At 50.0% G+C, this 24,716-nt stretch overlaps 1 protein-coding gene and 1 long non-coding RNA gene across 2 annotated transcripts; one reads left to right on the forward strand and one right to left on the reverse strand.

The window, feature by feature from the left end:
- Window positions 1–321: 321 nt before the first annotated feature.
- LOC106483590 (uncharacterized) lies at window positions 322–7,715 on the reverse strand. The gene is made up of 3 exons (XR_001292414.2): window positions 7,632–7,715; window positions 4,943–5,147; window positions 322–1,353 (listed from the first exon to the last, which is right to left on the reverse strand). It is a non-coding gene; the product is annotated as an uncharacterized lncRNA (long non-coding RNA).
- Window positions 7,716–19,232: 11,517 nt separating this feature from the next.
- Window positions 19,233–22,168, forward strand: HOXA13 (homeobox A13). Its single transcript, XM_067292480.1, has 2 exons — window positions 19,233–20,013; window positions 20,642–22,168. The coding sequence occupies exons 1-2, from the start codon at window positions 19,338–19,340 to the stop codon at window positions 20,884–20,886; spliced, it is 921 nt and encodes a 306-aa protein (XP_067148581.1). The 5' UTR covers window positions 19,233–19,337; the 3' UTR covers window positions 20,887–22,168.
- The last annotated feature ends 2,548 nt before the right edge of the window (window positions 22,169–24,716 follow it).

A 24,716-nucleotide genomic window follows, 5' to 3' on the forward strand; every position in this document is an offset into this window, starting at 1 on the left:
TAAGTAGTGTAGAGCCACTGGAAAAGGTTCCTGCTGCCTCCTCCACCCCCCACCTAAAGCCTGTGGCTCGCAAGGGGCCCCCACCTGCCTGTCAAGTGCCACTAATTCACCGTCACCATGGCCAGCTTCCTCCTCCCTGGAAGAGGGGAGAGCTTACCTCCAGGGAAGTTTTTCAGAAGGATCCTCCTTCTCCTCTCCCTTTCCCACCCCATCTCATCTCAACCCAGTGTTCAAAAAGACCAGTCAGTCCCCGAGTGCTTTCCTCACATCTCAGGAGAGAACATGATGAAGCAGCTCTTGTTTTAGACAACTCCTCTGCCAGACTAGGGAATACCTTAGCAGCTTCACTCCTTAACAATTTCACTTCTCTGTTTTTCTTTCTCAGAGTGACATTATTAAAGGCTCTTAAAATGCTGCAGAGTTGCTCTAAAAACAGAGCTGCTGTAGGGGTATTGGGCAGAAGAACAGGAGTTAAGTGAAAAAATAAATGAACCAGTAAGGATGCTAGTCACACCTGGTGAGCTCACATTTTTTTGAAAGCTATTATTCTTCCTTTTATCCTCTCTCCCCAAGTTCTCTTTTAATTACCATTCCTGGGAAAGGTAAGCTGACCAGTTTGATAATTCTCAGCACCACAACAAGCAGTAAGAACGAGTTTAAACTGGAGATCCTAAAAGCTTTCTCTTTGCATAAGACGAATTTATAGCTTGGAAACTAAATATTTGTTCAAAGAACTTTTGGAGGTGTTCGAGCACACATAAGAGAGGAAATGGCAGATTAAATATTTCATTTACATGCGATAAGCAGGGCATTAATTCCTATTTTAATTCTTCACCTGTTTTCTGAAATCCTTTGACAAACACAGAGCATTTCACCTCGTCATTGTAACTTCGGGTGGCTTTTAGGCTGGTTTAATTGTTTTGCCGTCCTGTGTGGAAGCATACTGAGGGAAAGAAAACCACACTTGGGTCTCTAACAGGAGCACTGAAGGCTGCACACGGCATGGATCGAGTTCACTCTTTCTTTAGCAGACTTTTCCAAAACACTGCTGCTGAATAAGGATGGAGCTTCGCCTAGGAAATCAGATCTCACACCAGTGGGCATGCAGATGCTCCGGGGATGAGCTCGGCAGAAATGTCTATAAATAGAACAAACAAGCAAACAAACAAGTAAATGGCACTTCCCACCACGCAAACTCGATTAGGTTTCTGCAGTGGGAACAGGATCCGGCGATTTCGGGAGCTGTAGGTGTTCAGTGAAGCTTCAGTTTACTTCTACACGACAAGCCATATGACACTGGCTTTATGAGAGCCATTTCCACGTCCGGGGTCTTTTTTCTTGTAAGTCGCTGAGCTGTAATGAAACCATGACCTACAGCTTACTCAACCAAAGCTTTTCCGTGCTATAATTTCTACAAGCCGACCCATCTCGGTATGCATAAATCTAAAAGGCTGCAAAACTCTGTGGCAGAGCTCCCTCCCGTACACACTCTTGCGCGCGCGTGCACGCACACACACACACACACACACACACACACTGCTCTTTCGACTTACTAGCAAGGATAAAGAAGAGGAGAGAGAACTCTGCTGACAACGATCTGTTACTCTTCTGTAGTCTGTTTTCAGAGGAATTACACATACTTTATCCGTAGGTTCGGGGGACGATTACTGCACAGAAATTGCACGTAAACATGCAAATCTGTACTCCATCTACAGTGTATTACAAAATACATCCTTTGTATCCTCCTTTGTACTCCTAATAGAGAAGACTAAAACAGTACCAAATGTGAGCATTAGTGGCCTTGGAAAGGGGTTTTATTCTTTACGCCTTAAATGCCTAAACCTAATATTTTGAGGTGGCACACAAGCTGTGATTATAAAGAGTTTTACTGGGAAGCCCTGTTTACTTCTTGTTTGTCAGACTTATTTTAATTCATTCTGGGTAGGTTCCAAGCGTTGTGTTAAAGATTAAAGGGAACTGCGCACCCCAATTAGCAGCCAGTCCTCTCTAAGTAAAAATATTTCTGAGGAGCGAGTTGAAAGTGGAATGATTTCAGTTCATTAACAGTAGAGCGCTGGGGCGGGCTATTTTTCACTAAACGGCTGTACGTTGATTTTGAGTCTTGCAAGTTTTAAAACGAGTGACCATGTAAAAGCAAAACTCAGCCTTCCCCCCCTTCAAAAAAAAAATAAAATAAAATCCAGGAATCAGTTTCCATAGAGCACACGAGCTCTGCAGTAAAAAGCATACTGACTAGTAAAACGTCGGGACTGTGGAGGACTCAAACTTTTCCAGCAGAAAATCTAGTTCTGGGGCACTCACCTCTCTGTCTTTCATGCAAAACTTTTCAACTGAAGCCGCTGTAGAGGCCATAAAAACTTTTGCTTCCATTTAACTAAGACAGCAGAAAATTCACACTGTTCTAAGGGGACAGTCAACTTCTGGACTGAAAAGGTCGTGTTCAAAAGGACTTAACTGCTTTGCCATCTCTTTCCGAATATGATTCCTCTGCGCGAGTGTAAATCTTACCTTGTGCACATAATAATCCAGAGGAAGTTTTTCCCTTTGGAGTAATATGGAGTTTATCAACTAAAAGTTGAGCAAATAAATCTAGAAACTTTATTTCTGGAACGTATTTTATACCTGAAAGACTTGTTATAATTTTCACGTCTTCACGGAGGCCTATAAATCTTGCTTTGCACCCGCTTAACCTTTTGAAAAAGCTTTGGCCATAGCAAAACAGCCTTGCAAAAACAGACAAACAAACCCCAGCACACATCCAGCCCCACACGGAGCAGCAGCAGCCGGCCAGGCCAAGCCTCCCGCGGCTCCCCCTCCTCCGAGCAGGGCGCTGCAGCCCGGGGCGCGTCTCCCCGCCGGGCCGGGCCGGGCCGGGTCGGGTCGGGCCGGGCGCGCAGCGGAGCGCGGCGCGGCGCGGCATTTCCGTAGGAGTCTCGCTTGCCAGACGGCTGTTAGCAAAGCTGTCCCCGGTGCCTCGGCCTTGGCAGTCCTTTCCCTCCCTCCGTTACCCTGGGGTAAATCTCCGGCGCCTCCTATTAACTTTCTAATGAGTAGAGAGCCGGGGAAGGCGAATCACCAACCCCGGTTAAAAAAACCCAGGATGCCGACGGGGACCCCGATGACTGATTTATTTACTGTCATTGTTTCACTAGACAATGCTCGCTTCCCGAGAAACTTCGGGAGTCTCGGCTGCGTATTGTTGGGAAATATCTTTGAAAATACCCCATCTGCCGCTCGTTTCAGCCAATCGCAACACCTCTCGGAGCTGAACGGGAGAAAGCTCAGATCCTGCCTTTTACTGAAACCAGAGACGGTCCTCGGGAGGAGGCGGCGGGAGGGGACGAGAAAAGGGGAGGGGGAGCAGGCCCGGGAGGGGCCGCTCGCCGGCAGGGATCACCCTTCCCCTCTGCCAGGGGGAGCCCGCGCCGGGGCGGGCAGCGCACACGCGGCGGCGGGCGCGGAGGCGCAGGCCCCGCGCCGCGGGCCGCCCCGGGCAGCGCAGCGCAGCGCGACCGCGGCCCTGCGCGCCGGCGGAGCGGGCGGCACCTGCAGCCGCGGCCGCCGCTCCCCGTCGGCACGGAGGGCAGCTGCGGGCGGGAGCCGGCCCGGTCCCGCCGGCCCGGTCCCGCCGCCCCGCAGGTCTCCCGCCGGCAGCGCCGCCGCAGCCGCGGTGCCGCGACCGCGGTGCCGCCGGGCTCCTCTGCGGCACTGTCCATTGATCCTTACCAGCCCCCTCTGCTCCCGCCTCCGCCCGTCGCCACGGCACCGCACTGTAAATAAACAGGATTAGAGACCTGAACGCGTCTGTAGACGCAGCTTTATCTCCGGCTCGCTGGGGCCGTCCTGTGCTGACAGCGGAGGGAAAGGAAAGGGAGGGATACAGCTTGATTTCTGGGAGAAAAGCCATGCTCCGGGCATAGCTGAAACTGCAGCATTGCCGCACTGGCATCTCTCTTCCAGACCTCTGGAAACATTTGTTCATAAAACGTGTTTTCAAACACGCACACCAACACATCTGTGCGTGTACGCGCATATTGGCTTTTACATGTGAGCGTCAGTGTATCGCACATCTCCTTCCTAGAAGTAACCCTTCTGGCTATTAGATTTCCCTTCTCCAGTTTGCCTTTCCTTCTGACATGTCAGGTCCTGCCTGGAAATATCAGTCGGGTAAAAAAATTTCGAGGCGATCTCTGCGGGAGACGAATTTACTCATCTGAAGTAGTCCCTGCCCTCTGCATTGAAAATAACATAACATAATAACTGCAGGACTGTGTCCTCAGCACAAATCAGAGCCTAGACTGCAGCCCACATCCTGGTCCTTATTCCGGCTGCCCCGTGAATCAGGCGTTTGTATCAACCTATGTGAGTGCTAATTATTCCGGACGGAACAAAAGTCTCCATCAGCTCCTCAAGGCATAACACTGGTGGGGGCCGTGAAAACAGTTCATTGTGGGCTCGCTGGCTACTGCCATGAACGGCAAATTGTCTGCGAAAGCCAGTCGCCTCGGCTAGGAAAGGGACGTGCCAGAGCGGCGGGGAGGATGGGGCACGGGGAAGGGTCGCGTGTGGGAAGCCGCGGCAGGGATTCCCGCAGCTTTTCGTGGGTGCACACTCATACACGAACTCTCCCTCTCTCACAAACACACACACGCTCTGCACCGCCGTACAGGCTCCCAGGACCCGCACGAGGGCCATCCCCGTGGGCGGCCCACAGGGCGCCCCTCAGTCCCTCTCCGGGGCCACCCCACGCCGCTCCGCTCCGCAGCAGGATGGGTGCCTCTCGCTTCCTGCCCACCCGCCTTCCCCAGCTTAAGGATGCGGCTCCTTAAGTCGCTTTTATTATTATTATTATTTATTTTTTGGAAAGCAAGACATCCCGCCACCCTAGCGAGTTAGCATAGAAACCAGCCAGTACACATACATGCATTTCTCCAGGGGTGTTGGGATGGGGAAGAAGTGTTTGGGCTCTGCTGCGGCTGATATTTTCTGAGCTAGCTCCTTTCCAAATCCTCCGCCCGTGCTGGTGTGATCCATCTCACCCTGCCACAGAGAAAATAACACTGAACTGCTTCTCTTTTCGTAAGCGTTCGAGTGTCTCTCCTTCTTGCAGATTAAGCAACCGGCTGCTGAAAAAAAAAATCACAAGACTGTGAAAGGAATAAAACCCTAAGTCCATAAAGATGAAATGTAACGAGTATGTTGAATACATAACGCTGCTATATAACAGTTTCAATTAGTTGAGTAAGTCCTCTGTAACGTCTTGTAAAGGTGTAGGGACACGTTTACAGTATAAGCAACATAATGTTCTCAACTGTACGAGTTAATTATTTCCAGATTTATTTTTTTTAGAAGTGAGTTTCACAAGTAAAGGCTCTGTCCGGGTATAAAACAACTGATGTATTTTTCCAACATGAAATATCTTGAGTTCATAATTAGAAGCGGAGGACAGAACGGACAGTTAAATAATCGGATTTGGGTATTTTAGAGAAAGTTTTCTCGAGACTGTGTAGAAATAAATGAACAGTCTTTTGTCTTTTAGTGAGCTGCGATTATGGCGACCGTGTCTCCTAGCTCAGATTTATCTCCGCTAAATAGCAACAATACATAACGCAATAACGCCGCCTCTTACAGCCCAGCTAAGTGACACACTTAGGTGCAACAAATGCCTGGGGAGGGAGAAGAGAGCAGCGCTTTTTACTCCTGCAATTTGCAGCGCTATCACAAGAAACTTTGCAAAGATGCTTATTTCTTAACGCCTCCAGACTTGTTGAAATGACCAAGGCAAAGTCCGAGGCCTTTCGCAGGGTCCGTGGAGAGCTTCAGCTCCCTGCGCCCGCAGCACTGCCCTTCCCCACGGCGAGCCCCACTCTGTTCTGCCACCCCTCCCGCAGGCAGCGGTGGCACCCCGCAGTCAGGGGCTGGGGCAGACCCCAGGAGGACCATAACGATGCCCTTGCCTGTCTCTGCTCGCCGTGCCCCCGCGGCCGCCTGCCCGTTCATCCCCTTGCTCTCCGCGCTACAGAGGTCATCGGGTTGCAAGAACTTTGTTCCCGAGCAATTCAACTTGGCCCCACTCCCGAGGGGAGGCGAAATCTCACCCCATCCCCTGGGAGACCTGCGCTACCTGGACCTTTTTCTAGCCGGCTCCTTAAAACAGTCTGCCCGAGCCCATCTCCCTCCTGCTAGTTTCCTTTAAAATTTATCTAATGTTTAATAATTGTTTTAATTTCCTTCGGGGAGGGTGTGAAGCCCCAGTGGATCAAACCGGGGATGAAAAGGAATGAAAAAGAAGCGTGGGATTTCCGATGGTTAGGCCTTTCTTATAACTGTGTCCAGGACCTAAAACTCCATGCGAAAGGCTTGGCTTTAGCTCCCTGCGCTCCACAGCTTCCAAGTAAAGCATTAAGCCGAGGCTGAGAAGGGATCCATTGGTAAAAATCAAGGCAAAAAATTACTTGTCACAGATTGATTGGCAATAAAAAGACCCACAGATCCCCCTCGCTTGTACGTGTTAACCCAAAGATGTCTAGTTTAAAACAAGGTGCTAGCAGCGTATCAAATAAAGAGTTTCAGATTTCTCTTAGCATACTTATATTATTTGTTTGGGGTTTTTTTGTTCGTGAGGAACCAAGCTCTCTTTGGGCTCTCACGAGATGCCCACACCGCACTGGGACCAGGGAGAAATTCTGTAGGGGATTTTTTTTAAGCAATCAACAACAACATAATTTTCGAAAGAAAGGGCGTCTTAACAAGGAAACATTCAAACATACAGAATCGTTAGCTGAGCTCGAAAGGAAACCTTGGCAAATTTAATTTTTAAAATTGTGTTCATGTGTTTGTGTGTATGTGTATGTACACATACGTTTTCTACAGGGATATCTTGGCCCCTTCATACACAAAACATGTCTAGTTTTATGTATGGTTCATTATACAAACACGTCCCTAGAGAGGCAGCACGGTGCTTAACAGTGAGGAACATTTTCCCAGTCCTCTAGGAAGTCCATAGGTGCATGATATGGTGAACTAGAATCCTGCGAGCCTTGATTTTTTTTTTTTTTAATAAGGTAACAGGAGCGACGAGTTTCTAATCTCTGTTGGTAAAAGCATATTTGCCCTTCTAAGACTCAGGGGACTGGGAACGTCTCTCCGACCTGCGACTGGGATCATATATTGTTCTAAAGGAGAAATGTCAAAGTAAAGTCGTTTACCACCTGGACGTCCTTGACTTCGGATGATTAAAGTTTAATCCGAGGTGTGTGCACAGCTTTACCGTGTTATTTAAACACATCAAAGGTAGTAAAAGGATTCCAACAGCATGAGTTGTACACCAGAGAGCTTTCTCTGTGGAGAGATCCGTATTTTACCCTAGCCTAAACTTCAGAACTCTCTTTAAAGAAAAAGGAAACAAATAAAAAAAATGCAGGATGGAAGGGGAAAAGGGATTTAATCCTACAGGGGATGGCAGACTTCAAAGAGGCGGCAAGGTCGGACTCTCGGGGATACACCCGGGGAAGGACAGAGCCTTCAGTTATCATTATCTGTGCAGACATCTAGTGGGAAATCCTCGCCATTGCAGCTCGCCCTCCTCCACCCGGCGGCACGGCGCTTACCCGGCTCGTCGGACGCACCGCTCCCGTCCTCGGCTCCTGCCGCCTGCTCCGCGCTGCCGCCGCTGCCGCCCGCGGGGCCGCCGCGCTGCACTGCGCTGCGCGGGGCGCCGCCGCCGGGAGCTGCCGGGCCCGGCCCGGCCCGGAGCGCCCCGGCCCCGGCCCCGGCCCCGGCCCCGGGCCTGGCCCCGGCGAGGTGCAGGCGGGCGGCGGCGCCTCTGCCCGCGGCTCGGCGTGCTTCTCCGCCCGGTGCCGCGCTCCGTGTGCCGCGGGCGGTGCTCGCAGAGCAGGCAAGGCAGCCCCCTCCCCCCGCCGGCCGCCGGCCCCCGTTTACCCTTGCAAAGGTCTGATCGCTATCGGTAATAACGGACGGGAGCGCTTCCCGGCTCCGCAGAGGCACCCGGGCAAGCGAGGGCACGCCGGGGGCTGCTCCCGGCGGCGGCGCGGCGATCCGAGGCTGCCCGAAATCTTTCTGCTGCTTTTTGTTTGTTTGTTTGTTTTTGTTACACATCGCGCCGGGAACGGGCTGGGAGAAGGCAGCGGTGTCTCTGCGTCGCACGGCTCCTGGCGGCCCCGGTCCCGCGGCAGAAACCCACGTCTTCGTTCACCCCGCCAGTTGCGGGAAGAGGACGGAGTATCCCGGGAAGGAGGGAGGAGGGGAGGGGGAGGCGTTGGCCTTGAGCTCTGAAACAGGCTTTGCCACCTGAGCTACGCACCCTCCCGTGATGGAGGGGACCCCAGGCTGCCCCCGCCAAGCAGGTGGCCAATTCTGGGGAGCGAAAGACGTTTTCCAAGCTGCAGCGAGACCCAGTGACCCCAGAATTACTCCTATTCCCTAAGAAGTTGGGGCGGGGGGTATTTTTTTGCTAAACTTGGTGAAGCAGGCTGGTGTCCCCCCATCCCATCCTCCTTTTCTCAAGGAGTTCAGAGCACTTCCAGCTTCTTACCTGGTACCTAATCGTGCAGCCACTGATACGTGGGAAGGTGGCGACACCTGCCCAAATGATGAGGATGCCGGGGGGGGAGGGGGGGCTTCGAGGTCTTACAGCCCGCACATCTTTCTCCGACTCTGTTTCTTTTTTTCCAGTGAAGGTATTCCCTGTATTTCAGTTTCCTCAGTGATTTCCTTAGAGGCCACATTTTTATTTCCACCCCAGGTATCGGAATCCACTTCGGGTACTAAATCGCCGTCGTCTAGTCCTTCCTCTTCCTCTCCCGCCTCCCTCAAGCTGCCTGTCAGCTGCAGTCCCCAGTGATTTCCCTGGCTTGCTTGGATGCTACTCACCTCGTAGCAAAACCGTATCTTTTGGGTACTCAGATAGGAGCTGGGGCATCTTGCTATGAGCATACAGGTTTGAATTATTAGGCTATAAATTTCATACCATGATAAAAGCTTCAGTTGTGTTGTTCAATATAAAAGTTTCTGGCAAAAGCATCACTTGTTTTTCACTTCCTTTATCCCCCACTTCATACCTACGTTCCCCTCTCACAGATCTCTGAGAAGAACTTTCATGTTCTTTTTTAATATCACATATATACGTTTCAGGTTTCTGAGCTGGTATACAAATAAGAATGGGCATATGGCAGGAACATTTGGTGTTTGCAAACGGGCAGAAGATACTTGCTAACTGATTTCTGCTGCGGAATTATATGGGATTCTCTTTTTATATACAGGCAACTTTCATGTTCGCTGGGTCTTTCTTGCTCACAGTTTTTAAGGTTTCGATCCTGTAGTTATTGTTAAAAATTAGTACAATCCATCATATCTCTCCCCTCCCTATAAACGCAACGTTCATTTTAATTGTCTCAGTAGAGTAATTGCATACATAATATCTTCTTCCCATCTAAACTGGTAAATAATTTTTTTATTTCGCTGTGGTCTTGCCCTCCCACCGAAGACGAGAGCTCGAGTGAAAGTAAATTATGAAATGACGGTTGCTTAATTACGAAATGACGGTTGCTTCTTTAAGTAGGGTCCAAACTTCAGAGGAACTTCAGCACACACTTCTGACCTTTCTTTTAGTGAACCCTAAGATACTTACAGACCCGGAAACACTCTCCCTCCTACCTCCCGATAAAATTTATTGTTCAGCCAAGCTCCCTCTCCTTTATTTGCCAAATATTTCCATCACGCAAAGTGGTGGTGACTTGTCTGTTCGTGCCTTCATCATCTCATGCGGGAATTATTCCTTGTGGGTAAAACTTCCTGGCGGGTTATAGCACCGGGAGCAAAGAGTTCCCCGAGCGGCAGGTGGGCTCCGCCGGTCCGCACTCCGAGAGACGCTCTCCAGCTCCTTCTGGGGCTCTTCCCAGCCCTGTACTAGCATCAGGTGGCCCCTACACCTCTGGCCTGACCAACTCAGTCTTGTTAACGCCTTATGGCCGCGCACGCGGGTTTCATACCGCACCGTGGCCCAAACGGCATGTCCAAACGTTCCCAGGTAGAGTTCCTCGACTGAGAACGGCGAGAACTCATGTCCGGCGGATACAGATACTTCTGCTGAGCAAAGGCACACCAGCCTTTATGTTTCCTTTGCAACATGACCGACGAGATGTAGCTCTATGTTACACCCAGCTGTTTTTTCTTTTATTTTTACTTTTTTTTGGGGGGGGGTGGTGGCAGCGGGCTGCGCCAGGAGATGACATGATTTGACATAGTCCCCAAGCTCGGCAAGAGAAATCGCAAAGAAATATGGTTTTGTGAAAGTGGATGACAATTGGTAATTACTGGCAGGCAGCAAGTATCTTCCTCACAATGGGAAGGAAGTGGCTCGGAGCAAGGATATTCAGTTGCTGGCACAACGGCAGTTAAATCTGCAGGAAAGCCGCCTCGAGTTGCGTGCAAGGAGACTGCGGAATTTCTTCCTTTAGGTATCTGTGCTAAAAGACTAGGGGGCACGCTTGACTAGAGACTAACCTTTATTGTTTAGCTTCTCATTATTTTACATGTCACAGAGGTTGCTATGAAACCACTCCCTTTTCTCTGTGACATAGTTGGACTAAATATACTTTGGCCCCTGGGACATTCCGAATTGTCTTCAGAGCGTGGGAACCTTGGCATATGCCCTCGGCTCCACGCTAACCACTTGGCACGACCTTCACTCCTTCTCCGTGGGTATCTCTCCGAAGACTTCCAGAGCTGCCCGAGGGCTGCTTTTGCCGGCCTCGGGCCGCCTCTCTCCGTCACCCTTCCCCTGGAGACAGTGAGAGTCTGGCCCATTGTTTGCGCGTCTCTGCGCCCAGCGCCCGCCCGAGCGTGAATCTAGGGGCCAGGGCGACGCATGTCATTTGGGTGATCGCCATCATCAAAGACCCCAACCAAAACGGGATCCAGTGCATTCAGGCAGAAAAAGTCCCTACCCTAGATTACAAGTCTTAACTCAAGACAAATAAAGCTGTAAGCAATACTGCATAGGTGTGGTCAGATGGAAACTGATTGAGTGTGCTGTGTGCAGGTTAATTAAGGACTGGCTCTGCTACCGATTTTATTGATGAACTCTGTGTCTCAAACGCAGTGCTTTAAGTCGATTCCAGAGTAAACAACAGCTTGGAAGTACAGTCAGCTGTCGCATATTTAAGAATCGGATTTAGCCTTCAACAGGGCCACATATGTAACCGCTTATCTGAAGAAGACATGAAATACAATAAGCTTTGGAAAATTTAACGATTCAGCAAAAATAAAGGGAGTAATATACTTACTCAGGGATGCAAGTTATCAGCTAGTCTGCATTCGGCTGGTGTTATTTGTAAAGAAAAACGCTGTATAATTACTTTTTAGATAATGTGTTCACGGTATGTATAGAAAGACTAGTTCCGTCTAACACGAAGAGTAGCAAATGTCTCTTGTTATTAAAGACACTATGTAATATATACACCTGAGAAATGTACTCTAGGCTCTAGAAAGCATTTTCTAGATCCTGGCTTTACTAGTTGTTACTGAATAAAAATTGAACAGAAATGCATGTGCGCGGTGAAATGTAAAGCTAATTGGAGAGCAGGGCATCATATCACGGTATCGAGTAACTTTCTGCTGGGAGGCGGTTGATACTGGGAGCACCCACAACATAAACGAAGAGCATTTAAATACTGCTAAGGACGGAGCCAGAGCCAGCTGGCCCCGAAAGCGATCGCAGACCCGTGCAGATGGCGCGTTACTCCCCACGGACAGCGCTCCGCCCGCTGCCCCTGCGGGGACACCCGCGCGCGAGGGCACTCGCCAGGGACCCGGGGGGGCCCTGCTGCGGCGCCCCGCTCTCCTCCTCGCTCCAGCATGGCTTTTCCAGCGGAGGGGTGAACGTAACGCGTCGAAAGGCGAGAGGCACGTCTGCGGCCACGCACACGCACACACCGCAGGGACAAGGCAAGGGGACAAGGGACCCGCCGAGGCTGCGCTCCGCCGCGGCCGCCGCGGCCGCCGCCGTGCGCGCTTGCTGGGCGCCGGTGCGCGCCTCCCCGCCGCGCTGCGGGCAGCGCTCCCCGGCCCGCACCCTCGGTGGTCCCGCGCCGCCGGCACAACCGCCCCATCTCCCGCGTGTATTTTTCTCCAGTGGCAGTGTTAAGTGTTGCACTCAACGTGGGCTGCTCCCGGGGGAGCGAAGGGAGCAGAAAGGGAGAGTGAGAGAAAGAGATACATGAAAAGGGCCAGGGGAAAATAAGGGAGTTCCAGACAGCAGAGAGCATATCTCAGAGATGGAAAGCCGCGGAAAGCAGCCGGACCCACACGCGGGGCGGGCACCAGGAGGGTCTCAGGCGACCTGTTGGCAGGACGCGGCGCGCTCAGCCAGGTAACGTGGTGCAGGTGCTTTGCAGGAGCCGCGGCCCCGAGCCGGGTCTGGCAGCCGCGACCCCGGCCCCAGGCGGGCACCAAAGGCCCAGCCTTGGCCTCGGGGCCTTGCGCCCAGCGCCCCTCAAGGCCAGCCGAGCGGGGGCGCCGGCGGGCGGGGAGCTCCAGGTGTCTGGGGCGGCCTTGCCCCGTCTGCGACCCAGCCCGCCGCCGAGCCTCGCAGTGCCTGCGCTCGCTGCCAGGGGCAAACCTGCCTCGGGCCGGCGCCGGCGGAGGCCGGGGCGAGCCGGGAGCGCGGGGCCGGCGCGGAGCCGACGGCGGGACCGGGACCGGAACGCGCCGAGCGGCGGGACGGGAGCGCCGCGCCGGCCCCGCAGGGACCCAGCCTGCTGGAGGAGCCCTTGCAGCCGGGGGTGATGCCTAAAAGGGGCTCTCTGCTAGCGGCCAGGAGGAAAGGCTGCCGGTTTTGCCCCCGTTTCCACCGCTTTTGATAGAAGTGCAGAAGATCCGGCATGACTATTTTATTTTATTTTATTTTATTTTCCGCGGGAAAGACGGGAAGACCTCTACTCATGGCTCAGGTAACTTCCAGCTAGAGTCTCCTCAAAAGTCACCCTCCACTCCCGCCAGTGTGGTGAGTCCCCATATCTTGGAGGATTATGTCTAAAGATAGCCGCGGTTTTATCCTCGGGAATGTACAGCCTCATCTGAGCAAAGGGCTGGAAAAGTGAGGAAAAAGAGCTGTTAGACAGACCCAGACATTAGAGATAAACTGCCTCCATCAAGTCAATGTTTTAATCACTGAAACCACTTCTGAAAAGGGAACCGAAAAACCCTCTTGGAGAACGTACTCAAACAGCTGTCCTCCAGTAAAGGCAAACGTGTCCAATATTTCCTGTATGATTTTTTTTCCTCCCTTTCTTTCTCCAGATACCGCGCACAGTCGCCTTTAGCACTGAGAGCCTCATTGTTTCCCTAGGTGGAGATACGGCTTTGGAGCCAACATCAAAAAATAAAGTCCCTGCTACTCCTGCAGACAAGAGCAACGTCCACTTCTGCTACTGAGCACTCCTAATAGGACGCTACGCAAATGTCACGCTATTACAGGAATGTTATGGTGAGAAGGGCTTTGTGGAAACGATTTCTCTCGCATTGTTAAGGAAAGAGCGACTTCAGCTTCTCTCCGCCAGCTTTTCAAAGGGAAATAAAACAGCACAAAGTGGGCCTGAAGCTCAGGAAGAACTTTTTTTTGTTGGTGGTGTTTTTTGGGTTTTTTGGGTTTTTTTTTTTTTTGGTAATGAAAAAGGTGGAGGGATAAGTTTAATTGTAATCAGGCTGCAACAATACACCACGTGATCATGTGGTAGCAATTATTACAAGCTCCCAGCAGAAATAGAGAGGATGTGCCATTACAGCTCACTGTACCCTGGGTTTATTTTCTTTTTCAAAATTGTGACCCGCAGATAAATATGGCGAGAAAGGAATTTTAGACTTAAAACGTGAAACCGTGAAAATCGGAGGACAGCCTAACAATATCAAGGAATATTACACTTGAGTAACGTTTTGTTATTTATTGCTGCTACATGTTCATACTAGAACATTTTTAACTGGAAAATGTATCTGACCTGATAAAACTACTGCAGTGGATATCTGCACAGACAGCCCGGCCTCCTCGCTTATAAGAATTTACTAAGAGAGAAATAAAAATGTTCTCGGCTCCCTTTGTGTGAGCGGGCAGACTTGATTGTGAAGGAATCCGTCTCAGTTTGCATGGCAAGACAAAATTAATTTAAATTGTAGGTGGGACTTCATCACTGCGTTCAAGCAGTCTGCGGCTGACAGAGCCTGCAAGGGCTCCCGTTCATCGGTGTATTTACACGACAGTTTGGTAAAATATTTTCTGCTACCCACCGACATGTAACGACAGACTTCTATTGCTTTCCTCCGCCAAATATAAACAGAAATTTATCTCATGCCCCTGGAAATACGCTTACGAAAATATTACAGAAAAAAATATAAAACAAAACAACAGAAAAGAGACCTTGTCCGTGAGACAGAAGTCAGGATCATTCCCCTTTTAAGTTTATCACTGGAAATACCTCCAGCGTGCTTTCTAGAACCGAAAAATAAAAATAATACAGGGTGAAGGGATCTTTTAAGAACTCTCTCCATAAACATTAGCCCATGTCCTACACTTCAGATGAAAGCAGTTACGTTATTTTCGAGCACACCTTGTTTATAGTAGACGGCAGTTTAAACGTTAGAGTTCACTGGAATAGGTAGATCTGTATCTAATGTGCGCATGAGGGTTTTGCGGTCACTTTTATACCTAAGAGAAATGCAGGATTAAGCCCTACGAAAGTCTTCCTGGCGTTTACCCTTTCTGCATTTTCTTTTACGAATTCTTCTTATTTTTTAATTATCTCGGGCCCCCCAGCACGCAGTGGGAGGGAGAGAGTTAAGATGCCCTGCGAACCCTGCTCGTAAAGCTGCTTAGTTCCATTAGAAACATATGAATATCCTGAAATACAAAGTGTCTTTAAAACGGACTCAGGAATTTTATCTCAATACTTGATGTTTTAGAAATTATAGAAGAAAACAGCGGTGACAGTACTGCTCCAAATTAACCTTTCATTTGCTCATGAAAATCAAATTCGATTAAGGATCTTGCTTTTACTATCATTTTACCCCCGTGTCTTCCAAGACTTCTGAGCTGTGAAGGAAGGAGATTATTATAAGTAACTAAGATCACCCTCTATCCCCTCTATTATCAACTGAGATCTTTTAGCGACTTTAGAGAGATTTAACTGTGACTATGTTTTCAGAAATAAGTCCCGATTTTTTTTTTCTTAACGCTCATTAACTAACTCTAAGCAATGGATGGAAAAGTAAGAGTGGATTCCTTTGATTAGCCATAGGTTTTAATCTGTATTCGTCCGATTTTGATTATCCTACCAGAAATTAATTCCTCTCAGCAAAGCATTCCTGCGGCAGCGCTCTTAGGAGGACACGTGTGTCATCACACAAAGGCTTGTTTTAAAAAAAACTTCTAGATATTCTGTGCCTACAAACTTCGTTTTTTGCAAAACATGACATTCAGCTGAAAGTATTTTCTGTTTCTCTAAGAAGAGAGAAGTTTAAAGGCCTCTTTAGAAAAATGAGTGGCCATATTCCCATCATATGGGAAGATTTACAAATCGTTTGTATGTATTGGTTTAAGGCCAAAATCCTGCAGTCCTCACTCTGGCAAGACTATCATTGGCTTCATGGCGTCAGGAACATATAGTGTCTTGGTTCGAAGTTTTTATAAAGTCCGAATTCTGCCTTTGCCTACACCTGCGAGAGGGATGAAGCATAGCCAAGGGGAAAATACGGCACTATAGGGTATTCTGCATATGTGAAATGGTCATGGCTGTGCACTGCGAGGGACGACTGCCAGTGAACACCAAGATCAGTTAGAAATTGCCTGGCACTGAAAGAATTCAGCACCTTTTAGAATTCTCCTACTGATAACGGTTCTTCATCCTCTTGCCCCCTAAAGAATTAACACTCGCTTTAGAGGAAACGATTTCACTGGTGTGTTTCTCTCGAAGATGTTTTACACGTCACATATATGCGGAAGTTTGCATCAAACCTCTTGAAAAAAGTTATCGCTCTATCATACGCTTGTATTTGGGATATCCTAAATTTACTCATCAATAAAAAGGAAAAAAAAAAGGAAGAAGCTTTCGATTGGTCTTTCGGTTGCATAAATGGAAGTAATCAGTTATCAAATTAATTTTCCCCAATTAACCGTTTGTAGAGAATGGCCAAATCCAATCAGTGGATTCAAGTAAACTCTTGCTTAGTTTTGGTTGATTTAGAGAGCTTGTACTGGGAAAAATAAAAGCTCTCGAAGAAATGGCAGGGAATAGTATATGTTCAAGGCGAGGGCAATGGCTCAAACATATTTTTATCCCTGATGTTCATTACAGGGTCCATGATTTTCGAATAACATCTGTTCTACTCAGTGCCTTCAGCCCTCACGGTTCCTTTCTAACATTGAAAGGCAGATACCCATTAAGGCAGGAAGGAATTATAGCCCCATAGCTGGAGAATGAAAACTGGTTATTGGAGACAAAAAAAATTATGAGGCTTTTCTACCTTCTCGGCGTCAATAATTTATTAAAAGTCAGTCCTCACACAATTAGGACAGTAAAACAAACGCATAAGCTCCTGCATCCGATAATAACCTTTTTTTTCTTTTCTTTGTGGTAATGAATACGCATCCTGCAGAAGTCATTTTCACTATTTTGAGAAAATGGTACAATTACGCGACTCCCACCCAAGTCACAGCAAACAAGGGAAGGGTACAGTCGTATCACTTCTCTTAGCAGCAGTCAAAGGCATGGCACTCTTTCCTAATGATAAATACAGCTCTAGAGCGCGAGAGAGATATAAAAGAGAAGGAAAAAAAAAAGAGAGAGACCTTTTTAATTTAATCTCTCTTCTCCCTTTTGCGCACAGAGTTGGAGCAAATCCAAGTGGGTAAACAAAACAAAAAAACAACCACCAAGACGCAGCAGACCGGATGCCCCCCTCCTTCGCTCCCCCCTCGCACCGGCTCTCTAAGTTACATTTTCGCAGAGCTTTTCCCTCCCTATGGAAAGAGGCTTGAAAAGTGAGGCGGATAAGCGAGCGCCGCTCCTCAGCCAGGAGAGAGGAGAGTTTGGGAAGGGAGGAGGGCTGGGGCGGGGGGAGAGGCTACCCGGGCAGATCACTGCTCTCATGGCGACCCGTTTTTAACAAATCGGACGGGTCTTCAGGCTGCAAATGACAGTTCTCACATTGGCTAGACTGCAACATTCAACTTGACCTTGGCCTCTAGCCGTGTCTAACCCGCATGTAAAACAGCGCTGCCCCATAGAGCTGGTTTCCCTTCCCCCCGTCTCCCCCCCTGCCCTGCTGCAAGGCGTTTGTAAGAAGCAGCTCGAGAAACCAGAGGAAAACAAACCGACCCAATTCATGGCAGTCAAGCAATGTTTGAGCGGGGGAATCCGCAGGTTTCAAAACTGGAGACTGAAAGAAAAGGGAAAATATGTGGGAAATAAATATTTGCTTTTGGCCATCAGGAAGAATGCGGAAAAGAGTAAGCAAAGTCAAAATGGGAACTGTTTATTGGCTACAATTAAGAAAAATCGCTAAAATATTGCTAAATTACGAGAGGAATGACAGCAACTTCACGTATCCCAACCAATCGCACGTAAAAATCACCTTGAAAAGAACATGAGCGCCAAAGGGATATTTCACACAGCTGGCAGATGTGCTGCCTGAGATAGTCAAGGAAAAGCCTGCCCGTAAAAATGTACGTCCCAGGACTACTCTGCGCTTGTAGCAATGCCGGCAAAACAATGCTACAACGTCATTTGGAAGCACAATAGTATAATAAATACGCCGAGCTGTCAGGCACGAAACAAAGCAACATGCAATTGCAAAAAATTAGTTTTCAGTATGGGAGTATTGGGAATGTTTTGTCCACACGCGTTAAGACTGAGGGCTGTTAAGGATGAGACGAATGCTGCTTTAGGTCAAGTTTATTGATAGCTCTGTGACAGAGCAGTTTGAGTTCGAGGCTGCGTGCAAATAATTGAATACTGGGGTGAAACGCACCCGCGCCAGTGGGAAGTGCGGCAGTTATTAAAACCGGAATTTTTTTCGCCCTTGAAAAATTCCAACCTTTTTCGTGAGAAGAAAATGCAAATATTTTCTAATTCTCTAGTTCTCTTTCGTATAGAGGTAAGACCATTAAAAAGAAAAGAAGAACAAAAAAAAAAAAGCATTTTCAGTCAATAAACCATCTTTCCCAGCACAAAAGAGCACCGCGGGTGCATATGCATACTATACAATGCAACGTGATATTTTACAGCCAAAGAAGATTCAAGCCCAATTGTAGGCCCCGGCTTTTATTATTACTGTAACAAATAATGCAGCAAAGTTACGATGGAGTTCTGGCTAACTCTCCCGTTCCCCGAGCCCATCCGGAAAAATCTGGGTTTCCAGTCAGTCTTATCTGACTTCTGAGGCTTTGTGGCAAGAGAAGTGGCATAGGTCTTTGGCTTTCAATGGTCAGGAAGGAAAAAAATGAAAAAAATAAAAAAGAAGAAATAAAGAAAGTAAGTACCCCTGGAGACCTTGCTTCCAAACCCTCATCTGGTCCGGCGTGTGGCCCTGGGAACAATTTCCGCCAAGGTTTGCGGCAGGGCCTGTGCGCCAGCATCTCGTGCCCTGGTACCTGGACGGGACGCCGCCAGCCCTCTCCGGGGCGAGGTGGCTGTTCGGACCGGGGTCTAAAACGCAGGGACAGGGAGGGAGGCAGCTCAGCTGCCCCCCGGCCGAGGGGGCTCCTGTTCCCGCGGCGCTCGCCGTGGGGAGGAACAAAATCAAGCCGAGCAAGGGAGACCCCCCCAGGGGTGCCGGGGGGGAGCCCTGCACCTTGGGGAATGCGCCGCAGCAACAACAGGGCAAAAATGATCACGCCTCGGTGGCGAGGGCAGGGCGGAAGGGAGGGAGGGAGGGAGGGAGGGAGGAGAGAGGGAGGCGGAGGGCAGGGGTCCCCCGGCCCCCCCGGGCGCTGCCCGTGCCCGCGCGCGGCGGTGGCTGGGGCGGCCCCGCGCCCGCGCCCCCGGCGGCCGCCCCGGCCCCGGCCCCGGCCCCGGCCCCGGCCCCGGCCCCGGCCCGGTTATTGCATGATTTAATTATCTCCACTTTATTCCTTCAGATGTTTATCAGCTGCTTTGCATATCACGTGGGGGCGGGCGGCCCAATGAGGGCGCGCCTGGCGCGACACTGGCGCGTCAGCCTTGGTCAAGTCCCGGAGATTTAGTATCTCTTTTTTCAGTCTTTGGGGCTTTTAAAAAAGAGCCACTAGTCTCAATGCGGATCGGGCTATGACAGCCTCCGTGCTCCTCCACCCCCGCTGGATCGAGCCCGTCATGTTCCTCTACGACAACAGCCTGGATGAGATCAATAAGAACATGGACGGGTTTCACGCGGGCAGCAACTTCGCGGCGGCGGCGGCGGCGGCCAACCCCTGCCGCAACCTGATGGCTCACCCCGCGCCCCTCGCCGCCCCCAGCGCCGCCGCCTACACGTCGAGCGAGGCCCCCGCCGCCGGCATGGCCGAGCCCGCTGTCAAGCAGTGCAGCCCCTGCTCCGCCGCCGTGCAGAGCTCCTCCGGCGCCGCGCTGCCTTACGGCTACTTCGGCAGCGGCTACTACCCGTGCCGCATGACCCACCACAACGCCATCAAGTCCTGCGCCCAGCCCGCCTCCACCTTCGCCGACAAGTACATGGACACCTCGGTCTCCGGCGAGGACTTCACGTCGCGGGCCAAGGAGTTCGCCTTCTACCAGGGCTACGCCGCCGGGCCCTACCAGCCGGTGCCCGGCTACCTGGATATGCCCGTCGTGCCCACCATCGGCGGCCCCGGCGAGCCGAGGCACGACCCCCTGCTCCCCATGGACAGCTACCAGCCCTGGGCCATCACCAACGGGTGGAACGGGCAAGTGTACTGCCCCAAGGAGCAGAGCCAGCCGCCGCACCTCTGGAAATCCGCCCTCCCGGGTAATACACCTGCATGGCCCCCCGCCCCGGCCCCCGGCACCGCTCGCCCCTCTCCCCCCGCCCCCGCCCCCCGGCCCCGGCTCGCCCCGCTCGCTTGTTTTGCCAGATAACCTGCGGGCTGACCCCGGCGCCCCTGCCTCACGCACTTGCCCCGGCGCCGGCTGGCAGAGCACTAATGTCCCCCCCTCCCAGCCCCCACACCGCAAACACCCGGGGAGCCCAGCCCGCCCCAAGGGCCGAGCGCCCTAGGAAAGGAAACAGCTGAAAAAGGCTGCTAAAGGTATGAAGTGTTCGCGCCTAGCGAGAATTTTCCGTAAACACTGCAGCCTGCACCCTTGCAAACTTTCTGCGACCGGGTAGAGTTCCTCCTAGACTCCTTCTCGGAACTTCACGGGTTTTTATTATGCTTATTTGTCTGCCTGACAGCAGCAAGGCTTTCCACACCTAAAAGCTGCTTGCTGTGGCAAAAAAAAAAAAAAAGAAGAAATCTCAAATGCTGAGCGGTGCTTCAGCAGCTGAACTAAGCCTGGTGAGCAGGGCAGACGCAGAAGTGCACGGTAACTCTAACCTCTGTACCGTTTGAAGATGTCCTAATGAGTTATAACGATTTTATATTTTTCTGTTCCAGACGTCGTTTCGCATCCCTCAGATGCGAACTCGTACAGACGTGGGAGAAAGAAACGAGTACCTTATACAAAGGTTCAGTTAAAAGAACTCGAAAGGGAATATGCTACAAATAAATTCATAACCAAAGACAAACGAAGAAGGATATCGGCAGCTACAAATCTGTCAGAGAGACAGGTCACAATCTGGTTCCAAAACAGAAGGGTCAAAGAGAAAAAAGTTATCAACAAATTGAAGACTACCAGTTAATGGATTAAAATGGAGAAGCAGCAACTCACAAGTTTCAGGACCTTTTTTTGTGTTCAAATTAAAATAATTATTAATAATAATTAAAAAGGAAAAGACAACGAACCTCTTCTTTCAGAACAAGAGATCTGTATCTTTGGAATTATAGCTTTTTTTTTATATTGCTGTAGCAAATGGTTAAAACTGACAGTTCTCCCGAAATCCAAGGCAGACAGTGTAACTGAAAAACTGTAAAGCACAAATACCCAGCCCTGAGAGATTCACTTTCAGTTAAGACACACAGTTTTCTGAGAAACTTGTAAGTACTTCTATGACCTTACTATTTTAGAACACTCTTCGTGGCCACGATCTGAGAGCTGGTTAAAGTGAGGAGGTCGATGTGTACACATAAGCTTTTTTTCTTCCTTTGCAATCCAAACTATCTGTTGAATGACTGCTCAGGTAAACCACAGTGAAAAAAAAAAAAAGTACAATTACTGTATGTTTTTAAGCAATGCATTTTATGTAAAAAAGTAATAATAAACCTCGAAGGTACTGAATAAGGATTTCAGAGACATCAGTAATGAAGGAAGCTCTGTGGAGGATTTATTTTGATAGCAAATTAAAAACATTGCAAACTATTGGGGATAGAAAGGAAATATTTGCTTGGAGATATCTTTCATTTGTTTTTGGGTTTTTTATTTTTATTTTTTATTTCCAATAGATGATTTCTTGTCATCTGAACTGTTTTTTTTTTCCTGCAGACCGTACAATAGATACTTTTTAAAAGACTGCTTATTTTAAACCTCAAATGATCTTCAAGAATTAATATTGTAAGTCCCCGGAAAATTTTAAATGTTTGACTCTGGGCGGATACAAAAACATGAGCATTGGCATTACGTTATAGTAAAAGAAAAAAAACTTTCTGGAAAAAAATATCTGAGAACTTCGAACTGAAATACATTTTTCCCCAGAAGTATTTTGATTTATATAATCTATATTTTGATCTATAAGTAATTAGTCGTTTCTCCTTGTTTATTGTCTGTTATGAGGCCGCATTAGAACGTTTAGGGATTCTTTTTACAGCACCTTTTAATCCAATCAGTTATTTCAACCAGCACATTATTTTGTTTTTATTCACTATAAGAAGCTATCTTGTAAATAAAAAAAAAATTCAGCGCACTGTGAAAATGTACTTGTGCACCCTCATTTTTTTTATATATTTCTACTGAAAAATGGAAATCCAAGACGTGTAGATAGGTATAGTAGTATTAATACTGTTAATAAAATAGTCACTGTAATAAAACCTGAAAGAAATACTCTTTATTTTTCGATACCTACTTGCCTTTCGTAAAGAAATACAATGTATCTGCCTTGTAATTGTAATATTGCTGTCTGCCATTATGTGGTTGATATATACTTTTTTTTTTTCCGGACGGTATTAATGTGGGGCAGCAGGCCTGATAACCAGCTTTTCTAAGCTATAAATGATTTAGTAATGTTAAAGAGCCAGGTATTTTGAAGAGGGGCTGGGGGATAGGGGAGAAAAAAATATGATATCAGTGTAGTGCTGCAGCTCTTGTGGGAAAATGGAAACCAGCCGCCGGTCCCTCTACCGCGGGGACTGCGGCGCTGGATGCAGGTTTATCACCGAGGACCCTGACGACGCCGGCGCGGGCAGGTCGGGGGGATCGGCTGCAGTGACCGGGCTAGGAAGGCCTTAAACCTTGACCTTGACGAAGAAAAAAGAGAGACAATTTGTGACCTTGACTTTTGACAGCTCGCGGAGCCGCCGCCGCCGGCATTCGCGGGCCGAGGGCGCCACCTCGCGGCCGCAGCTGCCGCCGCCGCCGCCGCCGCCGCGGGCCGCGCTGCCCCGCGCGTCTCCCGCCGCCGCCGCCCGCCCGCGTGCGCGCGTGCACCTGCGCACGCGGGACCGGCCTGGGCTGCCCGGCGCTGTGCATATGCATCTCTGCAGATACATATATATATATATGCGCACATATATATGTGTGTGGGTGTGTGCGGGTGCGTGTATCATCTCGGGCCTTAGGGATGTGTGTAAGACTTGGAGCAGGTTATGCCACGCTTTCCTTCTTTATCGAGACTGGTGTCTGATTTCTGGCGCAGATCCTTGGTCCGACGGTGCCCTCCTGGGGGGGTCTTGGTTGGGGGCGAGCAGCATGCCCGCCAGTTGGGCGAGCGGCCGGCGAGTTTTGTCGGGCACAAAGAGAGGTTTGCTTTCCCCGCTTTTACCCCCCACCCCCTTTCTCCCGTGGTGGTCTGAGGCTCTAATTAGAGTTATTGGGAAACCTTTACGGTAAATTTAAAAAGTATCATATACCGCGCTAACTGTAGACTTCTAGACTTACATTTCTGAAATTCAAAAGGACCTACCTCTGCAGGGATCAGCACGGAGAGCTTTCTGACGCTCAGATCTGACTGTAACGCATTTGTCTAATAACTTACATGAAAAGTACCTGAAGGAGAAATATCTGTTTTCCAAGAAGCTGTCGTATCTGAGGCTTTTCGCTCGTTGCATTTCAGTATTTCCGAATACGGGCGGGTTTTCTGAGAGAGCAACGGCGCAGCAAACGGGCCGGGCGTTATTTGGCTTCACGCTCGCAGGTCTCAGGGTTTCTCAGGTCTGCGGAGCGCCGGAATTTTTCAAGCGGAGCAAGGCTGCGGTGTGACCTGCAGCCGCTGAGCGTGGGAATATCTGTGGCATCCCTTCGGGGACCAGTGAGGGACTTTCTGAGCCGGATTTCCCTGGTCTCGCTATGAAAATTACGGAGGAGAGGTGCATACGTGATAGCCGCTTATAAGGCCTTGCAGTCGGACTTTGCTCTGGGGGGGGGGCTCCGTCTCTGTGAGGGGACGGGAAAGCAGCCCCCATGGCATGGCATGGCACGGCTCGCCCCAAGGGCAGCCGAGGGAGCCAAGGCGAAGCCCAGAGACTCACCAGGACCGGCAGGGCGACGAGCCGGCCCCGGCGAGCCGGGCCCTGGGGCGCCTTGGGCTGCCAAGGGCGAGGGAAGCCGGGCCGGACTCCCCTTGCCTCTGGTAACCAGCAGCCCCCCTGCCCGGCCCCGCTGCCCCGGGCACCTCCGCGGCTTGCCCCGGCCTTAGGGGCATTTCCAGCGGGGCAGCAAAATCCCACGCTGGGGCTGTTTGGAGCCGCAGACGGTCATTCCTCCTGGGAGCATCGTCCCGAGGGGAAGGGGACGAGCTCTCCGGCCGGGCCCGGGGCTGCAGCCCCGCGGGCTGTGGCCTCGGCCCCTCGGCCCGGCTGTCCTGACGGTACCTGCTGCCCGCAGGCACCTACCTGCGGTCTGCCTCGCTGACAGAGGTGGGACAGGCGCCTTTTCTCCATTTCATTACAACGCCTTCTCCTGAAAGAGCTAATTTGCTTGGAGAAAGCCACTTCTGAATTACACTTGTTCTGGCTCCGGGTGAATATTTCTATTTATTCCGTTATATTTCGCACCCCGGATAATTATTGTACGAGACACGCCGCAAATTACATGTATTTCAGGTCGGAGGTGTGGGTGATCTGCACGATTCCAGTTGCGTTTCATTAGCGGCAATCAGTGATGGGTGTTTTAGTGTGTCCAAAGAAGTATCTTCTATTTTCACATCGTGCCCCAGAGCGATACAACCGAGGGGCGCCTTGAGAGAAACCCACAACGAGAATATGGCCGACTTTAGTAAAATAACAGCTCTTTTTTAAAGGTAACTTTTATTCGGAGCTAGCGTTTGAAGACTGTGCTTTCACAGTGAACTGCTTGCCGTTGAAATATGCTAAACGTTTCTAGACTGAGCGTGGATTAGCGAATTTAAATTCCCACTACTGT

This window comes from Apteryx mantelli, chromosome 2, assembly GCF_036417845.1.
Source record: "Apteryx mantelli isolate bAptMan1 chromosome 2, bAptMan1.hap1, whole genome shotgun sequence".
Taxonomy (NCBI): Eukaryota; Metazoa; Chordata; class Aves; order Apterygiformes; family Apterygidae; genus Apteryx; species Apteryx mantelli.

What these genes read in the sequence shown, in the direction of transcription:
- HOXA13 (XM_067292480.1), top strand. Translation starts at nt 19,338, where the DNA reads ATGACAGCCTCCGTGCTCCTCCACCCCCGCTGGATCGAGCCCGTCATG. An exon ending in CTGGAAATCCGCCCTCCCGG is followed by an intron (nt 20,014 to 20,641) that starts GTAATACACCTG and finishes TTTCTGTTCCAG; the next exon opens with ACGTCGTTTCGCATCCCTCA.